Source organism: Pleuronectes platessa, chromosome 17, assembly GCF_947347685.1.
Source record: "Pleuronectes platessa chromosome 17, fPlePla1.1, whole genome shotgun sequence".
Taxonomy (NCBI): Eukaryota; Metazoa; Chordata; class Actinopteri; order Pleuronectiformes; family Pleuronectidae; genus Pleuronectes; species Pleuronectes platessa.
The window spans coordinates 21,163,956-21,187,922 of NC_070642.1; the positions used below are offsets into that span (position 1 = coordinate 21,163,956).

General features: G+C 43.1%; 1 protein-coding gene across 1 annotated transcript in view; it reads left to right on the forward strand.

Annotated features, from left to right (window-relative positions):
- fam184ab (family with sequence similarity 184 member Ab) overlaps window positions 1-23,967 on the forward strand; it is an 80,120-nt gene that overhangs the window by 28,267 nt on the left and 27,886 nt on the right. Inside the window, exons 2-10 of the mRNA XM_053445228.1 lie at window positions 5,614-5,733; window positions 6,657-6,815; window positions 8,198-8,437; window positions 8,908-8,991; window positions 9,464-9,715; window positions 13,912-14,047; window positions 14,794-14,975; window positions 17,824-18,009; window positions 23,828-23,950. Coding sequence (XP_053301203.1) covers window positions 5,614-5,733; window positions 6,657-6,815; window positions 8,198-8,437; window positions 8,908-8,991; window positions 9,464-9,715; window positions 13,912-14,047; window positions 14,794-14,975; window positions 17,824-18,009; window positions 23,828-23,950 — 1,482 coding nt within the window. The remainder of the gene's footprint in view (window positions 1-5,613; window positions 5,734-6,656; window positions 6,816-8,197; window positions 8,438-8,907; window positions 8,992-9,463; window positions 9,716-13,911; window positions 14,048-14,793; window positions 14,976-17,823; window positions 18,010-23,827; window positions 23,951-23,967) is intronic.

Here is a 23,967-nt window from a genome sequence, read left to right on the forward strand (position 1 = left end):
CAATTTGGTTTTCCTGCCTCCACCAGTCGACAGGTTTGTTTTCACAGATTCCTTCATTTAAAACCCAGAAGCCGATGAGGTTTATTTAGTTTAACAGTAAACGTGCTGATTCCACTGATTCAGATTTTTTTTTTAATCAAGGACAAACTTAGCGTGTTGCTCATCAGCTCGGCTCCGTCTCAACAGCACCACCACAGAACGTCCCATAATTAGTCGGCGGATTAAGGTGCACCTTACAGTTTAGCAGATCACAGCCACACATTATAATTAAAGTAATTACGCCTGCTCGCTCGCCCTCTCCCTCTCCCTCTCTCTCTCTCTCTCTGCTTCGTTAAACTCCCTCCCAGTGAACGCGTAATGTCGAGGCTTTGGAAATGAGACGCCGCTTCGCCCCAGTGAACATTCTTCAGTCTGGTGATATGAAAGTTTGGAAAGTGGAAGTTGGGATGCAGCATATTGCAGAGGTGAGAGTCAGAGAAGCAATATTAGATTAAATCTGTAAAGGGCTGGTGTGTTATCTCCTCAGGAAAGATATTTTTAATGATAAAATCAAAACAGAAATTTGTAATACAAGAAAGTATCAATTTTTATACACTGTTAATGCATCACAGGGGGAATCAAATGCTTAGTAAACAGTTCTGGAGTGAATCAGTACATCTGATCCGTCCTGTTGTTTATAAGAAGAGCTTTAGACTGGAGAGAGGAGAGGAAGGTGACTTTAATATTACTTTAATGTGAGGAATCTCCATCTTTAAGCATGCAATCCATCAATCTGTTCATCCAATCTTCTTCAAATGTGGCATCTTTGTTACTGGGGAACCCAAAGAAGTGTTAATTATACATTAAATGATATTTTGAATCCCTCTGTTATCATTAAATTATCATTATAAACATAGAGTTAACACAACCAGAAGATAAATGATTGTTCTAGTCACTCAACAGTCAATCATTCTTCTATTTCTTTTAATTGTTGTAATAATTTGTTAGCCAAATTACCAAACATTCCCTGATTTCCAATTCTCATATTTGTTATTATTAAGATTTGACCCATTGGACGAACAAATCAAGGGATTTTAAAAACATCCGACAGACAGATTTTTAAATTCTGACTGTAGTTTCTTCTGTAGTTCTCTTTTGATCTCAATAACACAACCTAGCTAGACAATTTCATGGAGAAAGAAAAGCGACTGATTGAAACTGGACTTCCTTTGTTCTGGTAACACTTCTGAACACACACACACACACACACACACACACATACACACATGACTCTACACAGACTAACACACACACAGGAGGAGGTTAACAACTGGTTAATTGCATATGAACATGCTTCAGGCAGCCTGATAACTTCAATAACCTCGTCTGCTTCATGACACAAATGTGAAATATGTAAACTGAGCAGCCAGAGTGAGTCTCACGCTCAAAATTGGAAACTAAATTTCCAATTAGACGATGATTAAACGATAATGAGCGTAAGAAGATAATGATAATTACCTTCTATTGTACCTCGGGAGGCTTTTACACTCACGTCTCACCACAGTGTTCAGGTGAGATTTCAGGGAGGAAAACACCAGGATGTACAGAACGTGGACAGATGAGTCTAATCAAGCTTTTACTTGTAGTGGATACAAAACTGATTGGGATGTACTAAAGGTTTAAATATCCAGACAGAGAGAATCGAGTGAGGAGAAAGAAGACGACAGGGCTGATTTCCCATCAACACAACAAAAGCTATGCAGCCGTAGTGATGAAGTTAATTGCTTGCCACATCAGTGTTACACTAAACTGCCCTCTGCGACAGGGCCGGCTCCGAAAAGGCTCCTGCCAGCGAAGTGACACATCGATAGCAGTTGAGGCAATTAAGCCCCGCTCCCCCCCCCCCGTCGCCCTCCCTCCACACGGTTAATGATTTTATCCCCAAGTGTGAAGAAATCAATGCAGTGCTACCAAAACACAGTCGGTCACGTCTGAGGCTTTGCTTTAGATTCACCTGGGAGGAATTAAGGTAAAGAAGATTCTAAATAATGATCTTTTTATGGGGTTTTTTCTCTACTGGGTCCAGAATTGATTTTATAGGAACAGTTTGGCATTTGGGGAATTTCCCTTTGTTCTGTTCCCTGTGTGAGAGTCAGATAAGTTGATCGATACCACTCTGAAACTGTCTGTGACACAAACTACTGCTGTGTCTGCTGCTGTTTCTGTGTGTTAAACATATTATATTTAGAATTAGCTCTTATCAGGGAACGCAGAACAATTAAAGATATTTTATAAAGCGTCCATACTGCCTGATTTCCCTTCCAATTATAAACGAGGTGCTTCTAGATATCAGAAACCAATAATCAGCTCATTATTGATCACGTGAATGATGTTGATGTCCTGATTTTAATCCTCTTTAATCCCAATTTTTTCGTTTTGAGCAGTTCTGAACGAGAGCATTAAACCCTGAAGCATCTTTAAATCCTGTGTTTTACGACCTAATTAAAAACCTCTGACTCATCTCCCCTGTCACACGACGTCACATCCCTGTTGTTGAAAAGCTCTGCGGGGATTCGCTCCGATTAAACTTTTATTTTCACTATTTGCTGCAGTGTCGGTCGTTATTGTTTCCAAAAATAGGTTTAGAGACGTTTCAGGACGGTGTCAGCTGCTAACCTTTCTCCTGACGATTCCCTGAAGCTCGATATCCTTGAAAATATGTGAATAAATAAATCTGCCAGTGCAGTAAAATACAAAGTCATAATTTCTTTTCTCATCCTGCAGCAGGAACGAACCTCGAGAATACACATGTTTGGGATTCACGGATTTCTTTTCCCGTTGTTTCCTCTTTTCACACTGTATCCAAACAAAAATGGTGGAAAAGAAAAGTACAAAAGAAGAATATCTTTTACATCTCTGGGATGATATTAAGGTTATGTATGGAGGGAGCCTCACGAGGAAGCAGGAAGTACAACAAGGGTTGAAAAGTCACATTTAAAAAGCCAACAGAAGGAAGTTCCGTGAAGGACGTGACACTGTCCACCCCCCCACCACACACACCCACAGTTTTCTCCAGTGTTTGACAGGAGAGTCACATTTCATTGAACAGCGAGCAGAGACTTTCAGCTGCAGCGAGTTCCTCAGCTGTGACTTTCTCCTCAGCTGACGGATTTGAAACTTGTGGCATTTCACTGTGACCTCATCGATCCGCCCGGGATCTCTGTCATTTACACAAACTCCTCCAAGGACACGCAGAGATCGACCGGAGGAGACGAGGAAGCATCGGCGTTACCAGACTCTCTCTCTCTCTCTCTGTCTCACACCCCTCTCTCCCCCTCTCTCTCTCTCTCTCTCTCTCTCTCTGTCTCACACCCCTCTCTCGCCCTCTCTCTCTTTCTTTCACACAGTCACACCTCGGAAATAATGAACGCACACAAAGGCACACACTCGGACACACTCCCCAGCAGCCTGTCATTGTGTTTAATAGAAGGAAGCTCATGTTGCAGGCTCTGTTAATTACCTGCACCAGACAGGTTCTGGGTTTTTCGTCGGTTAACTCTCGTAGTTAGAAGGATTATGCAAAAACTACTTGATGGATTACAATGAAACTCGGTGGAAGGATGAAATATGGAACAGGGAAGAACCCAGGAAATTTTGGTGCAGATCCAGATCAGGGGGTTGATCCAGGATTCGTTTTTTCACTGACGCACCGAAGCAGGAAAATGATCAGTTGAGATGATGAGAATCCTGTAGATCAGGGTGTCAGTGTGTGTCACTGGCTATTCAATTTATGTTTCATAAGACTAAAACTATTAATTTCCTTCATAATGTTTTTTATAGAATGAAACCACGGCTCACTTTCACTCGAATGTGAAATCTGAACGTTGACAGGCATCTCCAGGCGCCTTGGAAACAATCTCAGTGTTTGTCATGTTGCTCTCTTCCAAGATCCAATATTGGTCGATGCCTCATGATGACAGTGATGGCAATATTCTCAGCCTTTGTCTCCCAGGCGAACACAAACACACACACACACACACACAAGCACAGACACACATTAACACAAAAACTGTCTGTGCCTCCTCGTTTAGCAGGCACTGATTACACTGATGAGTTTGGACACGGGCGAGGAACTTGACAGTCTCTGCCGGTGTTTGTGTTCTTCAGGATATTTGTTATTTCATTGTGTGTGTGTGTGTGTGTGTGTGTGTGTGTGACAGCGTTATGATTATTGCCTCTCATCCGCAGAAGTGCTCCGATGACTCTCGGTGTGTGATGGAAGATTCTTCTTAGCTCCTGTGACTGTTACTTCTGCTCCATTCACTTCCTGAGCTGATGAGAGACCGAGCTGGCTGAATGATTTATACTTGTGTGTGTGTGTGTGTGTGTTTGTTTGTGTGTGTGTGTGTGTGGGGGGGGAAGATGTTTTATTTTGGACGGCACTGGATTTTCTGCACGCAGCTTTATTTGGCTCCAAGTGGTTTGTCTTTGATCTGATTCTCCTACGTGAAGAAACCACTTTGTTCCTGTCGCAAACGTTTCAACCACTTGCGTTTACTACAGAGATTCATGGTCCCCAGAGGATGATATACCAAGTCTCCCGATTGTTCACCTGCTCCCTTTGATGAATAATTAGATTTATGACCAAATACCTGCAGAATTAAAAAACATGTCTTAGTTTCTCCTGTTGAGATATGACAGAGATAATCCTTTGTGGTTGTCGGTGAAAACAAAGTGTGTGTGTGTGTTTGTGTGTGTGTGTGTGTGTGTAGGAGTATGAAAAGCATCACCACATGTCAAACTACATCCTTTCATGTTTCTCAGGAAGCCGCTTCCCTTCTTCTTCTTCTCGTCCTCTTCCCCCCCCCGCTCCCTTTCTCTCATTCTGCAGACAGACTTCAGTCCAGAGTAAACAAAGACTCTTTACCACCATCACCCAGTTCAATGTGCTGAATTATTGACTGGGATTTTCAGGGAGAGGCAACGCAAAGCTTTGTTTCTCACGGCAGGGAGTGAAGCATGTTTTGGGGGGGGGGGGAGGCGTCTCCTGGTTTTTCATGTGGAAATGTAAAAAGCCATTTCTCCCCCTGCCTCGGCCTCTGAGCAGGGGATCACTGCTCTGTCAGATTATCTCTCTCTGGATGGCTGTGTGTATTTTTGGGGCAGATTTTAAAGGTCAATCTCATGCACAATAGTTTGCTCCGGTTATTTTTATCCGCAGACGAACACGACATCGACCGATTTCTAATTTACGACGTTTCACTGAAGCTTCTCGGCTCATACAGCGTGCCTCCAATTATTAGAATCTACTGTACACAGTCATTTGCATTTGAACCGATTAAAATTGTATAATGTAGTAAATGATTAATGTGAACTGGATTAGTCGACAACATTTACGAATAAATCCACATTGATGTGTTTTTCTTTATGAAGAGGTGGATGATGCATCTCACCTTCCTCCCTACATTCCAGAAATGAAGCCAGAAGATCCCGGAATCGAACGCTCATCAATATCCGCTTTTATTGTTCTGTCATGTTTTCTTCTTCACTTTCCTACTGTCCACTGCTGCCCCCCCGCGTGTCCTCCTGTGAGATCAAGCTGACCGGCCCGTGTTTCCTCTTCCTCCCTCGCAGGTTATCTATGCGCTGAACACGAAAAACGACGAACACGAGGCGGCCATCGCCACCTTGAAGGAGGCCCACGAGGAGGAGGTGCAGCAGATCCTCTCGGAGACCAGAGAGAAGATACTGCAGGTTTGAGGACATTTTAATAAAGAGAAAAGGGAGTTTTATGGGTGTGAATGAATATTAATTAAAAAAAAGTAATGTAATAAATTGAGGCTTCCTGGAAAAGGAGGTAAATTACTGATGAAATGAAAACTTGTGAATTATAAATATCTCTTTCTGGTTTAATTAATGCATTGCAGCAGAGACGTTTTACTTTTTCACATTAGTATCAGGGAGCTTTGATTTAAAGGAGACAGGATTTAAAATGACTCTTTATAAATTGATTGAGATACGACATGATTCATAAACCCATCATATACAGACCTGACACATGCTCAGCTTCTGTAGGTGCACGACCATCTCATAGCAGCCGATGTGCTGGAGAGCCAGAGAGCCGAGATCACATTTACCGACCCATTAATATTAAAACAGCTAAATATTTATAATTTAGTTGTATATGCCATCACTCCTAATGAGGATTACTTGCTTCCTTCACGGCAGTGTGACTAATCTAGAAGCTGAGCATCGAACATCAACGTCAGGAGGAGAAATAAAAACCTCTTCTGATTCCAGACGGAGGCTTTTAGCAGCCGGAGGGTTTTTCATTCCAGAAAAAACAGCCAATATGGAAACTGGTCTCTTTCTTTTAGCCTTTCAACACAAAGTGAGGTGAATATATTCAGTTGGGACTGAGATTGAATAGGTAGCCGTGTGAAAATGGCTCCTGTCAAAGGCCTTTTAAGAAGAGGAACATTGTTTTTGCCGTTGAGGAAATTCTGGAAACTCGTTTTCCCCTTTTCGCTGGACTCTGAGACCAAAGAAGCTCAGATCACAACTCTCACTCACCACTATATCATCTCCTCATGCTTAATGCACATTTAGTCATGGATGCAGGTGACGCACTTGCTTGACAAGTGTCTGTCTAACTGGTTCCTACTCGTCTGTTCCAGTACAAGAGTAAGATCAGCGATGAGATGGACCTGAAGAAGCGGATCCAGTCTCTGGAGGAGTCCATGGAGCTCCACGAGAGGATGAAGAGACAGGCGCTGGCCGAGTTCGAGAGCTACCGCCAGAGGGTGGAGGACATGCAGCTGTGCACCGAGGCCCAGGTAGACGGAGGAATGGTGTGTGTCTGTGTGTGTCTGTGTGTGTCTCTGGTAGCCGGCAGCTGTGCTCTGCAGGACGCTGCAGTCACAGTTGCAGGCAATCAGCCGCTAATGTCTGATCCTGGTTCCTGCTGCGAGGCCGGAGAGCCGCTCTCTGTCGGCAGCGCCTTTGTCTTTTTGTGTGGACGCTGCTGTGGTTGTGTTGCAGTGGTAGTGAGATATAATGCACAGCTTCCATCAGCTTGTGTCTGGGTCAAATCAGCACAATCACAAGGACGACAGATCGTCCTGTGATTGAACTGATCAGGGATCAGAGAAACAGCAGCTTGCAGCGTCGTCTGTGTGATAGAATCCCAGTTGGTGTTTTTCTTTTTTCTCTTTGCTCCCTGTTGCTTTACGTTAATGAATCCGAGGGAACATATGATGTTTTCAGAGTTATTCATCCCACTGGGTTGAACTGGTGAGAAGCTATTTCCAGATCGCTCAGTGACGCAGTTTCAGCTGGGAGAAGTAAACATACTTACATACATACATATTCTCCTTTTAAGTTTTATTCACAGAGGCATATGATTGTGTACTAACTAAGGCTGTCTTTGTGTGTCTGTCTGTGTGTTGTTGGAGTGTCTGTAGCGCTCTTAAGCTCGTGGTGTATTAGCTTGATAACACACGTACAGTATTCAAGTCAGACAGTCTGGACTGTGTGACCTTTACTTTGTGTGTGTGTGTGTGTGTGTCTGAATGGAGGCGAGTTTCAAATCGATGCAGCCGCTGACAGGTATCAGACAGACGGGTGGGGTTACTGTGCAGGTTTACACACAGAGAGGGAACAGGATGTGATTCTGAGTGACACACACACACCTCATCAGTTTTAATTCCATCGTGAGCAAACTGCTTAAGAGCTTCAGGTTACACAAAATTCAAATTAATGGTTTTCTATCTGCTGCTGTGGTCAAATTAAAACGTTTCAGACAGTTCGGCCAAATTAAATAATAAAGTGTTTCAAATCTGCTTCTTACTGATGATTATTATTTGTTGCACCAACTTCAACACATTCAGAAAACCATCCGGTCCATTTGTCAATACTGTTCATCATCCGGCGCCTGATTGACCCTGACAGGCTGCATCAGCTTTTCTCCAGTCATATCCACACATCCAGTGGTAGCTTCCTCACAAACACTTGGTTTCTGTTTAGCTTGCCTGCTGGTTTGCTGTGCTACATTAGAGCCGACAGGTCGGAAGCCAGAAGGTCAAATTCCCCCTGAGCCGGTGCATCACCACCCGGCCTGGAGCTTTTAAAAAGTTTACCCACGGTGCAAGAAGCCCGCAAATCCATAAATCAATCCCCCTGTTAGCTCAGGCCCTTTATTCTCCGTCTCCTCCGGCAGCACACGCAGCGGGTGGTGTCCATGTCCCGGGAGGTGGAGGAGATGCGGCGGTCCTTCGAAGAGAAGCTGCGCACCTTCAGCCAGGCCCAGGCCCAGTTCGAGCAGGAGAAGAAGGCGGCCCTGGAGGAGCTGAAGGGCCAGCACAGGCAGGAGATCCAGGAGCTCCTGATCAACCACCAGAGCCACAACGCCAACTACAGCAAGGACCAGGAGAAACTGGGCCAGCTGCACAAGGCTGAGGTAACTGCTGCCAAGGTAGATCAGCTCCCGACAGACACACAACCAGCTGCGTCACAACAATGGAGAAGAAAGTGACACAACCGTTTTCCCATTAATTATCTGGATTGAGACAGTCCACCATATTAATTTTCTCCTGCCACAGTTTCAGACTGAACCCCCCAAAACGGTTCACACTTCTTAAAACAACAAATTTGTCAATTTTGTTTGTCTTTTGTTGCTGCATTGTGTATCTGTGAGCTTCACGATTTGCTTCATGCTTGCTCGTGCTATTGTCCATAAAGTTATTACCGACCATGCAGACAGTCAGTCCTCTAGTGCTGCTACTGCAACTCTAGAGCAGGTTAAACGTTCTATATACAGCCAATGTCATTATTTAACAGAAGGACATTTCTAATCAAGTTTTATCTTTCTTAACAAAACCTCAGAGTCTGTTCCGCCTGTTTGAAGATGTCCTTCCTGATTTGTTGCAGGTGGACTCTTTGGCTGAGCGGGTGGAGGAGCTCAAACAAGACAAGAAGAGGCTGGTGGAGGAGTACGAGGCCAAACTCAGCAAGGTGCTGCACCCACACTACTGCATTACATTTAAACACTTATAAAGGAAGTTAATGGATGCATGATGAGGAGATGGTTGTGCACATAATTGGACGATAGGCTTCATGCATCATGCAGATACACTGGATCTTCTGAGGATGATAGAATAATATGATGCATTTTTGTTGCATATTTTATCCGTTTTGCATTTATTGAGGTAAACCTTGTGACTGTGTTTTGGTGGAATTCAGTCAAGCACAGCAGCATTAATAGGAAGTGGATGTCTCTGGTGAGCTCTACTGAACGTCCTTTAGAAAAGACATCATTCATTCACACTCGTATGACGACCTTGATGAAAGTGAAGGTCGTGAGTGTCACGATGTCTCACACAAAGTGCTGGAGACACACGGCTCTGTGTCTTTCTATCTTCCATCAAGCTGTTTGGACGTCCTTCTCAGTGACGGATGGTGTCTCACCCGTGTGTCCGTCCCTCAGGCTCAGGCGTTCTACGAGCGCGAGCTGGAGGCCATGAAGAGAACGCAGCAGCTGACCGCCGACAACCTGCTGGCGTGGAAGCGCACCGAGGCCGAGCTGCGGCGGGAGTTCCAGAGTCAGGAGGCGGCTCTGCAGAAGACCCTGGGCAAGCTGCGGGCCGAGCTGGTCCGGGTGACGGACGAGGCCCGGGAGAACCGGGACAAGTCCCACAAGCTCCACTCGTCTCTCAGCACGGCCGAGAGCAGCGTCAAGGTGAGTGGGAACCAATCAGCTGACTCCACTCATCACAGCTTCCTGTTGTAACAGACCTATAGAGGACAGATACAGTCTTAAGAGTGACTGGACAGTCTACAAATCTGACCTTTGGAACAGATGATAAAATGAAGGTCAGAAACACAAAAAACTAAAAAGGTATGATTCCTATGATGTAGTTATCAAACTTATGACAGAGAAATGTGATTGAGGATTTATCATTTAGACTAGAACCATTGACTTGTAAATAACCTGAATACAAAGAAAACACAATTTATTCTCTGATGCTTAACAAATGCAACCAGATATGTGGAACATGAAACAAATATTTTTTTAACGTGAAATGTAAACATAAATGCATTTATTCTGCATAGTTTACTCCATATAATAAAAGTGAACATGTCAGCAAACAGAAAAAAACAATGCAAATATCCTGATCAATAAATCGGTCGGGCTCAGTTTGACTAATTAATTATAATTTGTTTAGATACAGATATTCTGTTGAGTTCATAGTGATCATAGAAACTACAACTGAACCCTTTTTAGAAATTACCCAGAAAGCAGCTGGAGATTTACTCTTCCAGGCCACCTTCAGAAAAACATCATTATTCGGACAGAGTCTTTTATTACGGTTGTTCACACAGAAAGAGAAAAGGAAATGTTTGCTCTGTGTTGTTTGCACAAAGAAACTGAGACGAAGAGAAAGGACTGGAAGTAAAATAAGAAAGTCCTGAGTTCATTGATCCACTTGAACATCTGTTGCTTTTCACTCCTGTCAGAGAATATGAGGTGTTTGTCTGTTTGTGAGTCCGTCCAGATGTTGTCTTCTTTGACTGTCATGTACTGTCATGAAAACATAACTCCTTTTGCATTTATCTTGGTTACAATAATTATAATAATAATAATGATAGAAACAACAATATACTTTTTTATTTAGCACTTTTCAAAACAGAGTTACAAATTGCTTATCGAGCAAAAATGATAAGAGCAATTAAAAACTGTTTTATTATTAAACAATCTTTACAAGATGGCCACTGTAGAAAACTATGTTAATAGGTGACTCAACAAAAACGTGGTTCATACCTTGTGCCCAGTAAAAGCACATTTATAAAGATACTGTTCCATAGAGTGTAACTCTAACACAAAGTGGCTGTTAAATGTTTTTATTAACAATATTTTAAAATCAATTCTGCCAAGAGTCCCGCTGGCAAAAATAGCATTTCTGTTTGTTTCTTTATCCCTTGTTTTTGAAATTATCTGAGTTGTGTAGTTACTGTGGAGTAGAATGAGTTGTGTAGTGTCTTTTGAGTAGAATGAGTTGTGTAGTGTCTTTGGAGTAGAATGAGTTGTGTAAAGTCTGTGGAGTAGAATGAGTTGTGTACTGTCTTTTGAGTAGAATGAGTTGTGTAGTGTCTTTGGAGTAGAATGAGTTGTGTAGAGTCTGTGGAGTAGAATGAGTTGTGTAGTGTCTGTGGAGTGAGTTGTGTAGTGTCTGTGGAGTAGAATGAGTTGTGTAGTGTCTTTGGAGTAGAATGAGTTGTGTAGTGTCTGTGGAGTGAGTTGTGTAGTGTCTGTGGAGTAGAATGAGTTGTGTAGTGTCTTTTAAGTAGAATGAGTTGTGTAGTGTCTTTGGAGTGGAATGAGTTGTGTAGTGTCTTTAGAGTAGAATGAGTTGTGTAGTGTCTTTAGAATAGAATGAGTTGTGTAGTGTCTTTAGAGTAGAATGAGTTGTGTAGTGTCTTTAGAATAGAATGAGTTGTGTAGTTACTTTAGAATAGAATGAGTTGTGTAGTGTCTGTGAAGTGAGTTGTGTAGTGTCTTTGGAGTGGAATGAGTTGTGTAGTGTCTTTAGAGTGGAATCTCTTGTTCTCTGGGGGAATCGGTGAAGTAGGTTTGTTCTGTTGTCGTGATACTTGCTGAGGTTTGTTTTGAATTACCACTGATTTCACTGAAGATGAGTACCCCCCCCCCCCCCCCCCCCCCACACACACACACACACCCGTGGTTGTGATGCGTCTGGAGTTTCATAATCATTTCTTTAGTCACAGGAGCAATTAGCTGTGACCCAGATAGAGAAGTGAGGACAGAGGAGCTTGAAACCAGCTTCACTTGACGGCTCCTCCAGATTCTCTCGTCTGACGCAAGACATGAGACGAGATATCAGAACACAGCAACAATCTGATCTGTGACCAGTTTCATCTTCCGTGGGCTGATGTGTTGTATTGTTGCACATTAATCTCTTAATAACAGCCTGAGACCATGAACATAATCTCATAAACCTTCAACTCCTGCTGAGAGCTTCACTGATGAGAGAGAGACTAGATCCCACAGCAGAAGCTTTCTTGTTTTTAGTTTTTCTCACCACACAACACACCTCACGTCTTGTTTTTCCACACAATCCTTTGTTGTGTGATGTCTTTAGACTTTTCTTTTCATTCAGGTTAAATTAAAACATGGCACCGATATGAAAACGTTCCCTCGTCCCGGGGGTCGTAATTACTGAGCTGCCACTCGTCACGGGGAGAAGAAGTGACGTCAGATGTGAACCTGGTGTCAGGACGTCACAGCTTCCTGCTCCAGTGTTCTCCGTCACACTGCTTCAGCTCAGGAGCTACACACAATCAGACATGACTTTAATGATCCACTAAGGGAAATAGCTCTGTTGCATTAGCAGAGGATAAGAAAGGAAGAAAGTTGGGAAAACAATAAGAAGCGAGGGCAACAACAGGCTGTACACGAGAACTCAGCAAATCTTGACTTCAAGTAAATCATTGAGTGGATTGACTGAGACAAATATAACAACATCTGAAGTTTCTGAAGTTTCTGTAGAAATATAAAAAGCTCCAGTGAAGTGATGTTTAGTCTTTGGACCGAATCCTTCACTCTCAGGTAAAAAGCTTTTAGTGAGATAAAACAATAAATCACTGCTTTCAGCAACTTTCATATTTAAATGGCAATGAAGGATCCAGCCAGGTCCAATCAGAGTGACTGACAGATGTGTGTGTGTGTGTGTGTGTGTGTCTGTGTGTGTTTAAATCTGATTACAGCTGAATCAGAGGGTAATGACTGAATGTCTCCAACAATAGAAATCTTCTTTTAGCTCAGATAAATCAGAGGAGATAGAGTTAATTAAGGTATTTTTAAATCCTCCTCAAGAAAAGCTGGTGACCCTGTTTGAGAAATGAAAGAATTGAATATGGGACCGGTTTTAAAACGAGTAACATCATCTTCAAATGGAACAAAGGAGATCAACTGTTTACCCTCTTAAATAAGGATGAAAAACATATCCTCCATTGTTTACTCTCCAACTCACTACAAGTAACACATTATACTACATAGCCTATTTCTAACCTCAACCCTCAACCCTGAAAAACCCGTTTTAAAGAACAGATGATTCCTCACTCTTCAAAATTCAATCCTCCATGTGATGACATCTATGACCGGAGCCCCGCCCCCCGACCTGGAGCTAGTCTTAACAGAAACATGTCTCTGGAAGCTCTCCTCAAAACGATCAATCTCTGTATGGATCTCTTATCTGAACCTGGAGGTCACAATGTGCAGCTCCCTGCCCCGGGCTCATCAGGGATATCAGCAGACGCACACACACTGTAACACACACACACACACACACACACACATACTCTAACACACACACACACACACACCGGGGCTAATCTATGGGTGGCTCCTCATTGGTTATTATCATGCTTCGATTTCATTGTCTTAATTAAGTTTTAGGCAGAACGTTTGATGGGATGGAAAGATGTGCTCTGTCGGTGTGTGTGTGTGTGTGTGTGTGTGTGTGTGTGTGTGTGTGTGTGTGTGTGTGTGCGTGTGCGTGTGCATGGGCCAAATCCCTCCCTGAAGTCTAGTTCGGATTAATTGAGCAGAAATCAGTATTTACATACATGAGCATCATTATTGGTAATATGCTGCCAGCGGCTCTCACATTAAACTTCTCACAACTTGTCAACACTGCAATTTCAATCAGTATCTTATAAAATAATTCATCATATTTCCTTCATTCTAGAAGTTTGTTTTTATTGACAAGTCTCAAGTTATTCACGTCCTTTTACAACTCAACCTTTTCTCTTATTCTACTTCTATTAAATTATACGTAGTTCCCTTCTCTCATGTGTCTTCCACCTGTTCACAAACCTTTCTCTCCTCTCTCTCCTGCTGTGATTCCTCTGCAGGACTTAACCAGGCAGCTGGACGAGGTGACCCAGAACTCGGAGATCGTGGAAATCCGTCAGAAGGAAGCCGAGTGCGAGCTGGAGGCGGCCAGAGACCGAGTCCAGCAGCAAGCCACCGAGATCCTGCTCAAAGCCAGTAAGACTCAAACCTCCTCTCTGCTCAGAATGCAATCCAGTGCTTGTTCGCGTGCCCCCCCCCCCCCCCCCCCCCCCCCACCCACCCCCTCGGGACACGTCCTGGGGTTTGTCGTGCAAACACGTCCAGCAGCTTCTCAGGCATCGTGGCCTGAGACATGGTGTCCCCAGTCCCCGAGAGGCAGAGGCAGCAGCGTCTCACATCAATTATGCCCAGTTTAAGGTTTCATGTGTTTGCATGTTAGGATTTGATCTAATGTCTCCTGACGTCTCTCCGTCGGTACTTTGAGCAACAATATCGCTTAAGCATTACTGTCGGAGAGAAGTGTGTGTGAGCGATAGCAGCGACCCAGCGCAGAATCATGTTCGGCCCATTAGCTGCTATGAGCTCGTCACGGCCCTGGAGAAGGTTTCATCAGTTTCCTCCACAGCTGTTTGCATGTGAGAGACAAACAACATCCAGCTGGTGACACAGATCACGCATGCTTCTTTATTTCTTCTTAAAGGGGAAGATATGTTGGTTTTCTGTTGCTGTGGTCGTCTGGAAATGTTAGTGGTTGAGTGTATTTTTGTATTTTTCACACATCTCCTCTTTGTGTTTTATCTAAATCGCATATTTTGTGTTGATCAAGTCGGTTGCACCTCGCTGACAGGCAGACAAAAAACAGATCTGGATTAGCAGACGCCTACTGGATGAACCCAGGCTCCTCTTCACTGTTTGCATCCCTGTCACGTCTCCCGTCATAGGTCAGATCAGCAGCCTGCAGGCCAGCCAGATGACTCAGGAGGCGGCCATCAGGGACCTGGACAACGAGCGCAGCCGGCTGAAGGACAAGGTGCTGAGGATAGAGGAGGAGAGGGAGGCGCTGCAGAGCCAGAGCCAGGCCCTGGACGACCGGCAGAAACAGCAGATCCAGTCCCTGGAGAAGGTTTGTGTGTTTGATATTCACACCAGGCTGGAGCGATGTGTCATGAATAGCCAATAACTCATTAAGAAGACCGGGACTTAAGTTTTCTGTGTACTCTGCTCCCGACCCGCTCGACGGTCACAGGAAACAAGAACTTATGAGAAATTCGTCCTTGCGTGAAAAAGGGAAAACTTCAGAGGAACTTCAGCAAGTAATTAGGAAGCAGGTTCAAGAGAGAGATATTAACATCAGTCAGATTTATTATTTCAGAGATGTCTTGTGATGCAGTTTGTGTTCTTTATCCTTCCTGAGTGTAGAATCACCACTTTCTCACCTCAAACTCCACACTTCATCTTTTTGCTTAGAGAAGCCCGAAAGCACACAGCCATTAGTTTGGGCACTGAAGCTGTTCTCACACTCACTTGCCCAAAAACTGAGTGATTTATTTCTTCAGTTCTATTTGGTTTTCTGTTTATTCTCCTCGGGCAGCCCTGAGTCTTCTGTGACTTTACAGAGCCGCTAATCCTCCCGTGTCCTCAGGTGGGGTTGGGCCCAAAGCCGATCTGATCTAAAACAATATTTGACATGAATTGTTGATATAATTCAGTTTTTTTTTCATAAAGATCACACATATTTTGGTGTGGGTATATGATATATATATAATATGGATAAAGACTCCCCCTCAGTCTGTCTCTCAGAGTCTGAACTAGGCTTCTTGCCTTTGTTCCATTGTTCACATTTGATCTGGTTAGATTACATTGTTTAGGGACTAAAGAATGTTATCTTAAATACATACTTCCTGTCGTCTTCAACTACGTGGGCGGAGTCAACCTTTACTAGACTCTGATTGGCTTGTGGACGAGCGTTTGTCAGCTTGGTGGAAACTAGTCTTTCTGTTTGAATGTCAAATAAACAGAAAAGTGAACCGGTTCTTGGTTTATTCTGTTGCCACTGTTATATTTATCATTGTTGTTTCACGACCCACTAATAAACGAGAGACCACCTCGTCTGTTCTGTTCAAGGCTCCTCCCACTCCTGGTTTATTGGTTCGGACTAAACTGAAAAGTTTGAAGGTCCTTGTGAAATTGTCCTTGGTAGAAAGAATCAATCTGATATGTGCAGCAAATTAAAAAAAAATGCATCGTCTGCAAAAGAGTCAGAGGAGAATAATAATAAATAAATGGACCTGTAATCGTGGAACAGTTTAAAGAGTCAAACCTGTCAATCACAGCTTCTTTACAAACCTTGAAGCTCGGCCGCTGCTCATCTCAAAAACCCAGAAGCTTAAAGGTCGGATGGTTTAAGGAACAGTGAAGTCAGCAGAGCGACCACAGCCCACGGCAAATGTCAAGTGTTGCTGCTTCATGTGTGTTTTCTCATCTGTCGCTGACATTTGTGCAGTGTAATCCTCGGGGAGCCGGCAGAGTTCTCCCACCGAGAGACGCCGGCTTGAATTTCAATGTTTTTCTGGAGGATAATAGACGAGGCCGCTCCGGTTAAACTTCACCCCCCCTTCCTGTTGCGTCTCCTAGAGCCGATTCCTGCTTTAAACGCTTAATTCTCATTCATCAGGCTATCGGTGAAACCATCGATTGGGGATCTCTAACGCTGCTGCATTAAAATAGAAGAGAAACACACTTTCTGGAGCAGATTGTGTTTTTCAAGTTTTTCGCACTTTGCAGGGATTTTTGGCTCAATCGTGCCTGAACGACTTTAGCAGAGTAAGAAAGCTGTGGAAAAGTCATTACATTAGTGTGAGTCTTGGTTTTTCCCTGAATTACAAATCGTCTTTTCCTTCATTCGCCCTTTTTTGTGTTCCTCATCTTTGTTCGCCCCCATAAGACGAGGAATCAACCTCCCGGGCCCAGTTTCTTTTGAGATGATGCTCGGTTCCCCTCAGGTCTGTTTGACCAGATGATGTCACAGCGGTCCGACCAGCTTGATGGACGCTTCTTGGGGGATTTCCAGGAACAGACTTTGGTTCCAAACAGACACGAGTGAATCCCTTTGAGGCACATTAGTGTTTTTTTTTCATGTTGCTGCCAGCGTCTGATTCTGTGCCAGTTACACGCTGGTTTTGTTTGCGAGTGATGAAGCTAAATAGAAAACAGATTGTTGTGCATGAGTTAATTATCTGTGTTGATGAATCAGTGTGATTGTTTTTTTTGTAAATTTAAGTTTTCATGTCTTTAGTGTTCATTTACAATCCTGCTGTAAAGATTCCAGTAGTAGGGCTCGGCTGAAACAATATCATTTTTCATCAATAGCAATTTTATGACCACAACATGAGATTGAATGTCATTTTTAGAGGTTTGATATTTAGTGTTTTTGATTTATTACAGATCCAAATACAAAATCTGGATCTTGTGAATTTAGAAGTGGTTTCATCAGGAGACGGTGGATGAAGCTGCTGTTCTCATCGTGACTCAACAGTAACTATAAGAAGCAAAAACAATATCTCTAAACTCTGTCTCTCCTGAGGCTGAAGACAACACCAGCTCCACTTAGAGGCGTAATAACCACGGGGTCGTGTCTGGGGTCTTTCACGGCTCCTTAATCAATAACCCCATTAACCCCCAGATGGAAGGAGCCCCGGAGGCTTGTTCAGCTAACTCGTTCCACTGCTGAAGGAAAAATACACATTTGAGTGTGAAATGGTGAGAAAATGGGAATAGAGACAAAATAGCAGATACAAGGAGACGGAGGGAAGTATTGATTCCTTGGCTGTGGATCGGTAAACACTGGCAAAGAGGCTGAATAATACAGCGTATGGTGTAAATGTCAGCCCGGGCGCTCTCCCTGTCCGTCAGCGTGTCCTCTCACCTCCGAGCATTTTGAAATGTTTGTTTGTTTTCCTGCGTTTGGTCAGACCCTGCACGAGGAGAACACGTCCCACGAGAAGGACATGAGCAACATCCGGGCTCGACACGAGGAGGAGGGCAGCCAGATGAAGGAGAGCCAGACCCGAGCTGTGGAGGAGGTGGCCAAGAAGCACAGAGTGACCCTGGAAACCGCTCTGAACAACGCCGAGAAGGAGAAGAACCGCCTGCTGGCTGTGAGTCACACATGCACCCAGAGCTAGAGCAGCATGTAGAGCTAGAGCAGCACACAGAGCTGCTGAGGAGCTTCAGCTCGACCACGGCTGCTGAGATCTGTGGTCTCTGCATCCAAAACAAAATAATCCACATCTGGAACTGAGATAAACAACGTGCCAGAGGTTTCTACATCAGCACAATACACACAAACCCACACCAGATTCATTTACAGATTGCTGCATCTTGTGTAATCAGAGTTTATCGCTCACAGCAGCAGGAAGATGAACGTCTGTATGGTTTTAATTGATCCTGCATCGTGGAGCTCTGGGCTTATCTCAGGCCGTAAAGATGATGGAGGCTCTGGGACGCTGGTTTTCTGCAGCTTGCTGGAAGGAGTTCGACTCTTTTTAGAAACTAGTGCAGGGGAAGTAAACAAATCACTAATTGTGTTCAGTTTTCACACTCGATAGAGATGAAGTTGGATTTGTTCTGATTGAGGAGAAGCAGATGGAAGCTTCTGATTGTCAGTGACATATTAACAAACTGAAAACTTCCAGTAAAGACTTCATTAAGTCAGAAGTCATGGTTTCCAAAATCAAAGATAATATAAATTGCAGTAGCTTTGCATATAAATAGGATCCATCCATCACCCTGACCTCCACTCTGAGACTTTCTGCTCTACAGGAACTGATCCACTTTCATGAGTTCAGCAATTCTCACCGTCAGTTTGTTGAATGAACTCTGATATGAACTAATATCAAATTTAAACGCTGTGATATTCCAGGACGACACAGTCACATCACAATCTGTCCCCTGCAGTCCGCTGACTTCCTGTTTGTTAATAAACGAGGGGGGGTTGTGAGTGACACATTTAATGTGGTGTCGGCTTGTGCTTTATTTTGACTGACACCAGTGATAGTGTGTGTTTGTCAAAGTATCTTGACTCACACACACCACATGTGTAAATATACAATGTTTATTATGACCCCTGTTCTCTAATGTTCAACCATGGTGGATGTTCTTGAGGAGAGGAGCTGCAGTTCTGTTAGATGGAGCATTGATGAGATGAGGCAGCCTCACTCGTCCTCGTCCCTGAGGACAGTCTCAGCTGGTGGAGGGACTTCCACAAGTAGCCGGTCACAAGCTGGCGTCTCTAACCTCTGAGCTAATTCCACATCGTTCCCTGACTGACTGCACCATCTGCCACAGGAAGCAGCTATTCACTCGTTTTGCCTTGAGCCTCTGAATTGTAGATTTGCTGTGTCTCTAAAAGCTTTTCTCTCTCTCATGAGTTTTGGCGCTGAGGTAATTTGGTATCAAATCACAGGAGATGTCCTCGCCACTGTTCCCTCTCTAACACCTCCTCTCCATTCAGAATAACAGGTTCAGTTCCTTTGCCTGTAAAAATAGGTGCGGCTATAAAGTCTCATAAAGCCGAAGGACGATTATTATGCAGATTTTAATGACATTATTAAGGCAAACACATTCTCCTATCCCTTTAATTAATTACAGACGTTAACGTTTACTGTCTGGGAAGTAAAATTCAGCCTTTAAACATAACTAGAGACCAACTGTGGTGGAATTACTCCTGCCACATCTGAGCATCTACACTATATATAAGAAGAAGAGGGAAAAAGTACAATATTTCCTTCTTAACGTTATCTTAATCAGTCTATAGAAGTGTAAGAGAGTATTAATCAGGAATGTGTCCAAGTACCTTATTATTGTACTTGTGCTTTGTTAAATATGTTCCTATTAAAATCATGTTAGAACTTAATTCAAGCTTTTATTACTAATAATAAGAGAATATTGTCTAAAACAGACACACTGTTAATATTGATACTGACCAGCTCTTCACTGCAGAGAAGACACGAGTTGGTGAAACTGATGCTTTTCGCAGCAGTGAAAGACTTTTGCAGAAGAAATACACGTGTTTTATGATATATATTTATTAATATGTACATTTTATTCGGCTCATTATGACAAATACCTGTATTCTCTATCAACAGGAACATGAAAAGAGTCGACGTCCTAATCCTTAGTGTGACTCAGTGAACAAGCAGCCTCTCTAAAGTACTGAATACACATTTAGACTCCATGACACAGGGTTTTCATGAGCAGGCCCACTTTGATATTGAAGTATAAAATTAATATAACAGTATGCGTGGGCATGACAGGTGACTCAGGCTCACATAACTGGAAAAATAAAAAGCATCCACAGAGGATTTCTATAGAGTGAAAACCATCAAAGGGTCTAAAACAATGAGTAAGAAGCTGGCAACCTCAGACGGAGGGAGAATGAAACCCACTGACGCAGGAGACCATTTATATTTGTCACCTATAAATGTCATGGATCCTCAGGGCTCAAAGGAATGTGAGTAGACGCAGGTGGGAAGGGTTAGCGGCCGCTGACGCTCTAATCCTGCTGCTCCTCCTATCACACACACACCTACACTGCAGCTTTAGTGTGTCATCAGGAGACAATGGAACCAACACACTTCCGACATGAGAGGTGTGGAAATACAAATGTGACAGTTTTTTGTTTTGCTTTTTCATGATTTACTATCTTTTGTGTGTTTTATGTATGTGAAAGTTTCCGACAGAGGCTGAAAGAGGAGCTGCAGCGATGCTCAGATTTAGTAAAGTGATATTTTCCGCAGATTAGAGCTTGTACATATTTTACAGTAATAACACTAATGAAAAATTATGAGCCTGATTATGAGCAGGACACGTCTCCTGAATATAATTTTCTTTCCCAAATAAAGACAAAATGGCTGCGACTAATTATATCAAGCACCATAATCAGTGAAATTGAGTCTTGAAAGGTGTTTTTGGAGTTTGACATTTAAAAGGCTGAGGGACACTTAGATTAAAATTCACAGCCCCGCTTGTAAACTGGTGACATTTACTGCTCATAAAAGTGCAAGTGGGGAGTAAAGTCCTCAGAACTGGAGCAGGATTATGGGATGGAGAAGGAGCGGAACCCGGGAGCCCAGCGTTTTGTGTGTGTTTCTAAAAGTTCCACCATAAATATTTCACTGCTACTTACTTAGCACGGTTTGTTGGTCCAGCCACTTCTCAGAAAACAACATCACAGAACTCAGCATTCAAAGGTAACAGAGTGGAATAAAACCATAATAACCAATGCAATATAAATTTTTAATATAAAATGAAGCATTAGTGTTTCTATATTGCATTAAATGCTGTTGATTTTTATTAAATTCTTCGTATTCAATAACTTTCAGTCGCATTTCACTGCTAGAGTCACAAAAAATTTGATAGTAAACAAAACCCACAGATTAAACATATGACTGTACGTAAATTATGGAAACTGAAAGTACCCATTAAACAATTTTGTTCAGTGCTTTTAACCAAAATATATATTGTTTGTATCTATGAAGTCCATTTGATTAGACTATTTTTTTAAACCTTTATTGTTTACGTCCATGTTTTCTCGTCTCCTGCATATTTTAACACCAATTCTCGGTGGAATATTGTAAAAGCAATTTCATGAATATTTATTTTGCTGACCACATTGTGTGCATTTCTATATCAAGGCAAACGCTCAAAATCATCACAATTATATTTCCAAACTCTACAAAGGACCTTTAGATGTAGCAGCAGGACACATTCTACAGTAACACACGTGAAAACAAAACAACGTAGAATCCCGATGACACCAAATACCCAAATTCCAACATTCTGACAATTGTATATCTGGTATGAAAATGCAGAAAATGCCCCGAGGATTGTGAAGTGGGCCCTGGGACCAGTTTAATGAGCCAGTGATCAACTATTCCCTTTGCATCAAAGTTGCATAATGAGGACTTGTTTTAAATAATGTTCTGCCGAGGACCTGATCAGAGCTGACAGCTACATTAAGAGAGGAGCGTCCCGTACATTTCCATAGTTAATAGATATGTATTCCATAAGCAGGAGGCCTCGTGTAGACATGCCCTCGTATGATTTCCTCATATTTCCTCCTGCTGAGCTCTGATCTGCACAGTCGTTTCTGATTGTTGCTCCTTTCTGTCAGTGTTGCTGCAGAAATGTCCCAATTTGAAAGATTAGCGGGGGGGGGAGCACTCACTCTCTCCTCGTTCATTCGCTGCTGCCTCACTCATCTGCTTCATATCTCTTCTGCAGAATCACTCGATTATTTCGTCTGATCTGAGTTTCATCACATCTAGTTAATCATCTTTCCTTTCATCACCTCTGCTCTTTCATCACTTTAAATTGTAATGAGAGTTGCCTGCGAGGAGCCGGGGGTTTCGGATTTTAAATGAATCGCTCGGCTCCAGCCGCCGGTGTCGCCCTCAGAATCGAACCACAAGGGAAGACATGAATCCTGATGTCTCACATTAGATTCGTCCCTGTGAGACGTCGGCTTCTCGTTGACCTTTGACTAGAAGATCTCCTTTGATGTGCCCTTGATGTCATCAGGACGCAACAATTACGATTTCAACGTATTCATATGAATGTATTTTTTTATTTAGTGATTGAGGCCTTTTCATGAATCTGCTCCGGCGACAGAAGCTTCATGTTTTTAGGTCGTCGATCAAATACTCGAGATCAGATCAACTCAGGAAAACTTTGAGCAAAGTTTCATCAAATCTGGCAAAAGTTTCCAGTTGGACTCGAGGATGAAGTGATGAGATTTGATGGTCGAGGGTCAAACTAACCACACGTCCATCACACTCTAGTGAATTTGAACACACCTCTCACACATGAACGGATGAGCTTCAGATGTCAGTTGCTCGACCTAAACACCAAATATGATGAAGTTATGATTATATTACACTTTGAATTTGATCTGACTCGGTTTCAAGTTCTCTCGTAAAAATAAGTCACAGGCTGGTTTGTTAACTTGGACCTGACGTTGTTCAAAGCATTTTCACATATGCTTTTATTGTGGTCATTAGTATTCACTTGTTTTAACCAGGACGTCCATCATCCTTTGAGGGACACAGGGGGAGTTGGTTCCAATCCCATCTAACATTGGGTGAGAGGGGGGGGACACACACCCTGAATCTGTCCCCCCCCACACACACATTCACATGTCATGAGGCATTAAACACAAATTACTGTGATTTTTCATTCTCTCCTCCATTCAGATCAATTCCTGTAAAGTCCCACTCATTTGTATGGAGCCGTGTCACCGGAGTCGATTCCCTGAATGTTTTTTTTACAAACTCCATTTCTCCTGTACAGTGAATAATCGTGGAAGAGTCCATGTGACATAACAGCCATCTCCCTCGGCTCTAATTGTCCTTGGAAAGCAGCAGCTGCCGTTGCTCAGTGTAACAGAAATCGTTCCCCATTCATCAGCCGCCATAATAAGCTTTATTATGGTAACAATGCGATTCTCTGCTCCCTGTCAAGGACAATGAGGGAGTTTGAAGTATTTTTAGGAACTTGCACAGATGAAGGCGGTGAATGTGAAATCAGACAAAGAGGAGAGAGAATGTGGATGTTCAGGGAGACTGAGGTGATGATGCTGCAGCGGTTTGACTTCCTGCTCTCAGAGTGGATGCCTGTTGACCCGCGGAGTTGTTTAACTTCGGTTTAGTGTCGGAATAAATGACTTAATATGAGTTTTATCGTGACTTCAACTCAGTAATAAGGTTGAGAGGTGATAGTGAGGTCTCCGCTGTTCTTCAGAATGATCCCTGAGATCCAGTAAAAGGTTTTCAACAGCTTCCCTCTGTGGGAACTTGTTTCACTTGTGTGAGAATAACTGATCTGGGCTCTGAACTTCATCATCAACGCTCTCTGGCTCTTCCACCGCTCACTGGCTTTGACGTTGATTTATGTTTCTGGATTTTTTTGTTGCCACAGGAGCTGGAGCAGCAGTTTGAGAGAGAGCGCCTCCAGCTGGAGGAGCACAAGACGCTGCTCCGACAGCAGCTGGACGAGCTGAAGGACGAGCTGACCTCCAAGCTCAGCGCGGCCAACGAGGAGGTAGGAGACCAGAACCT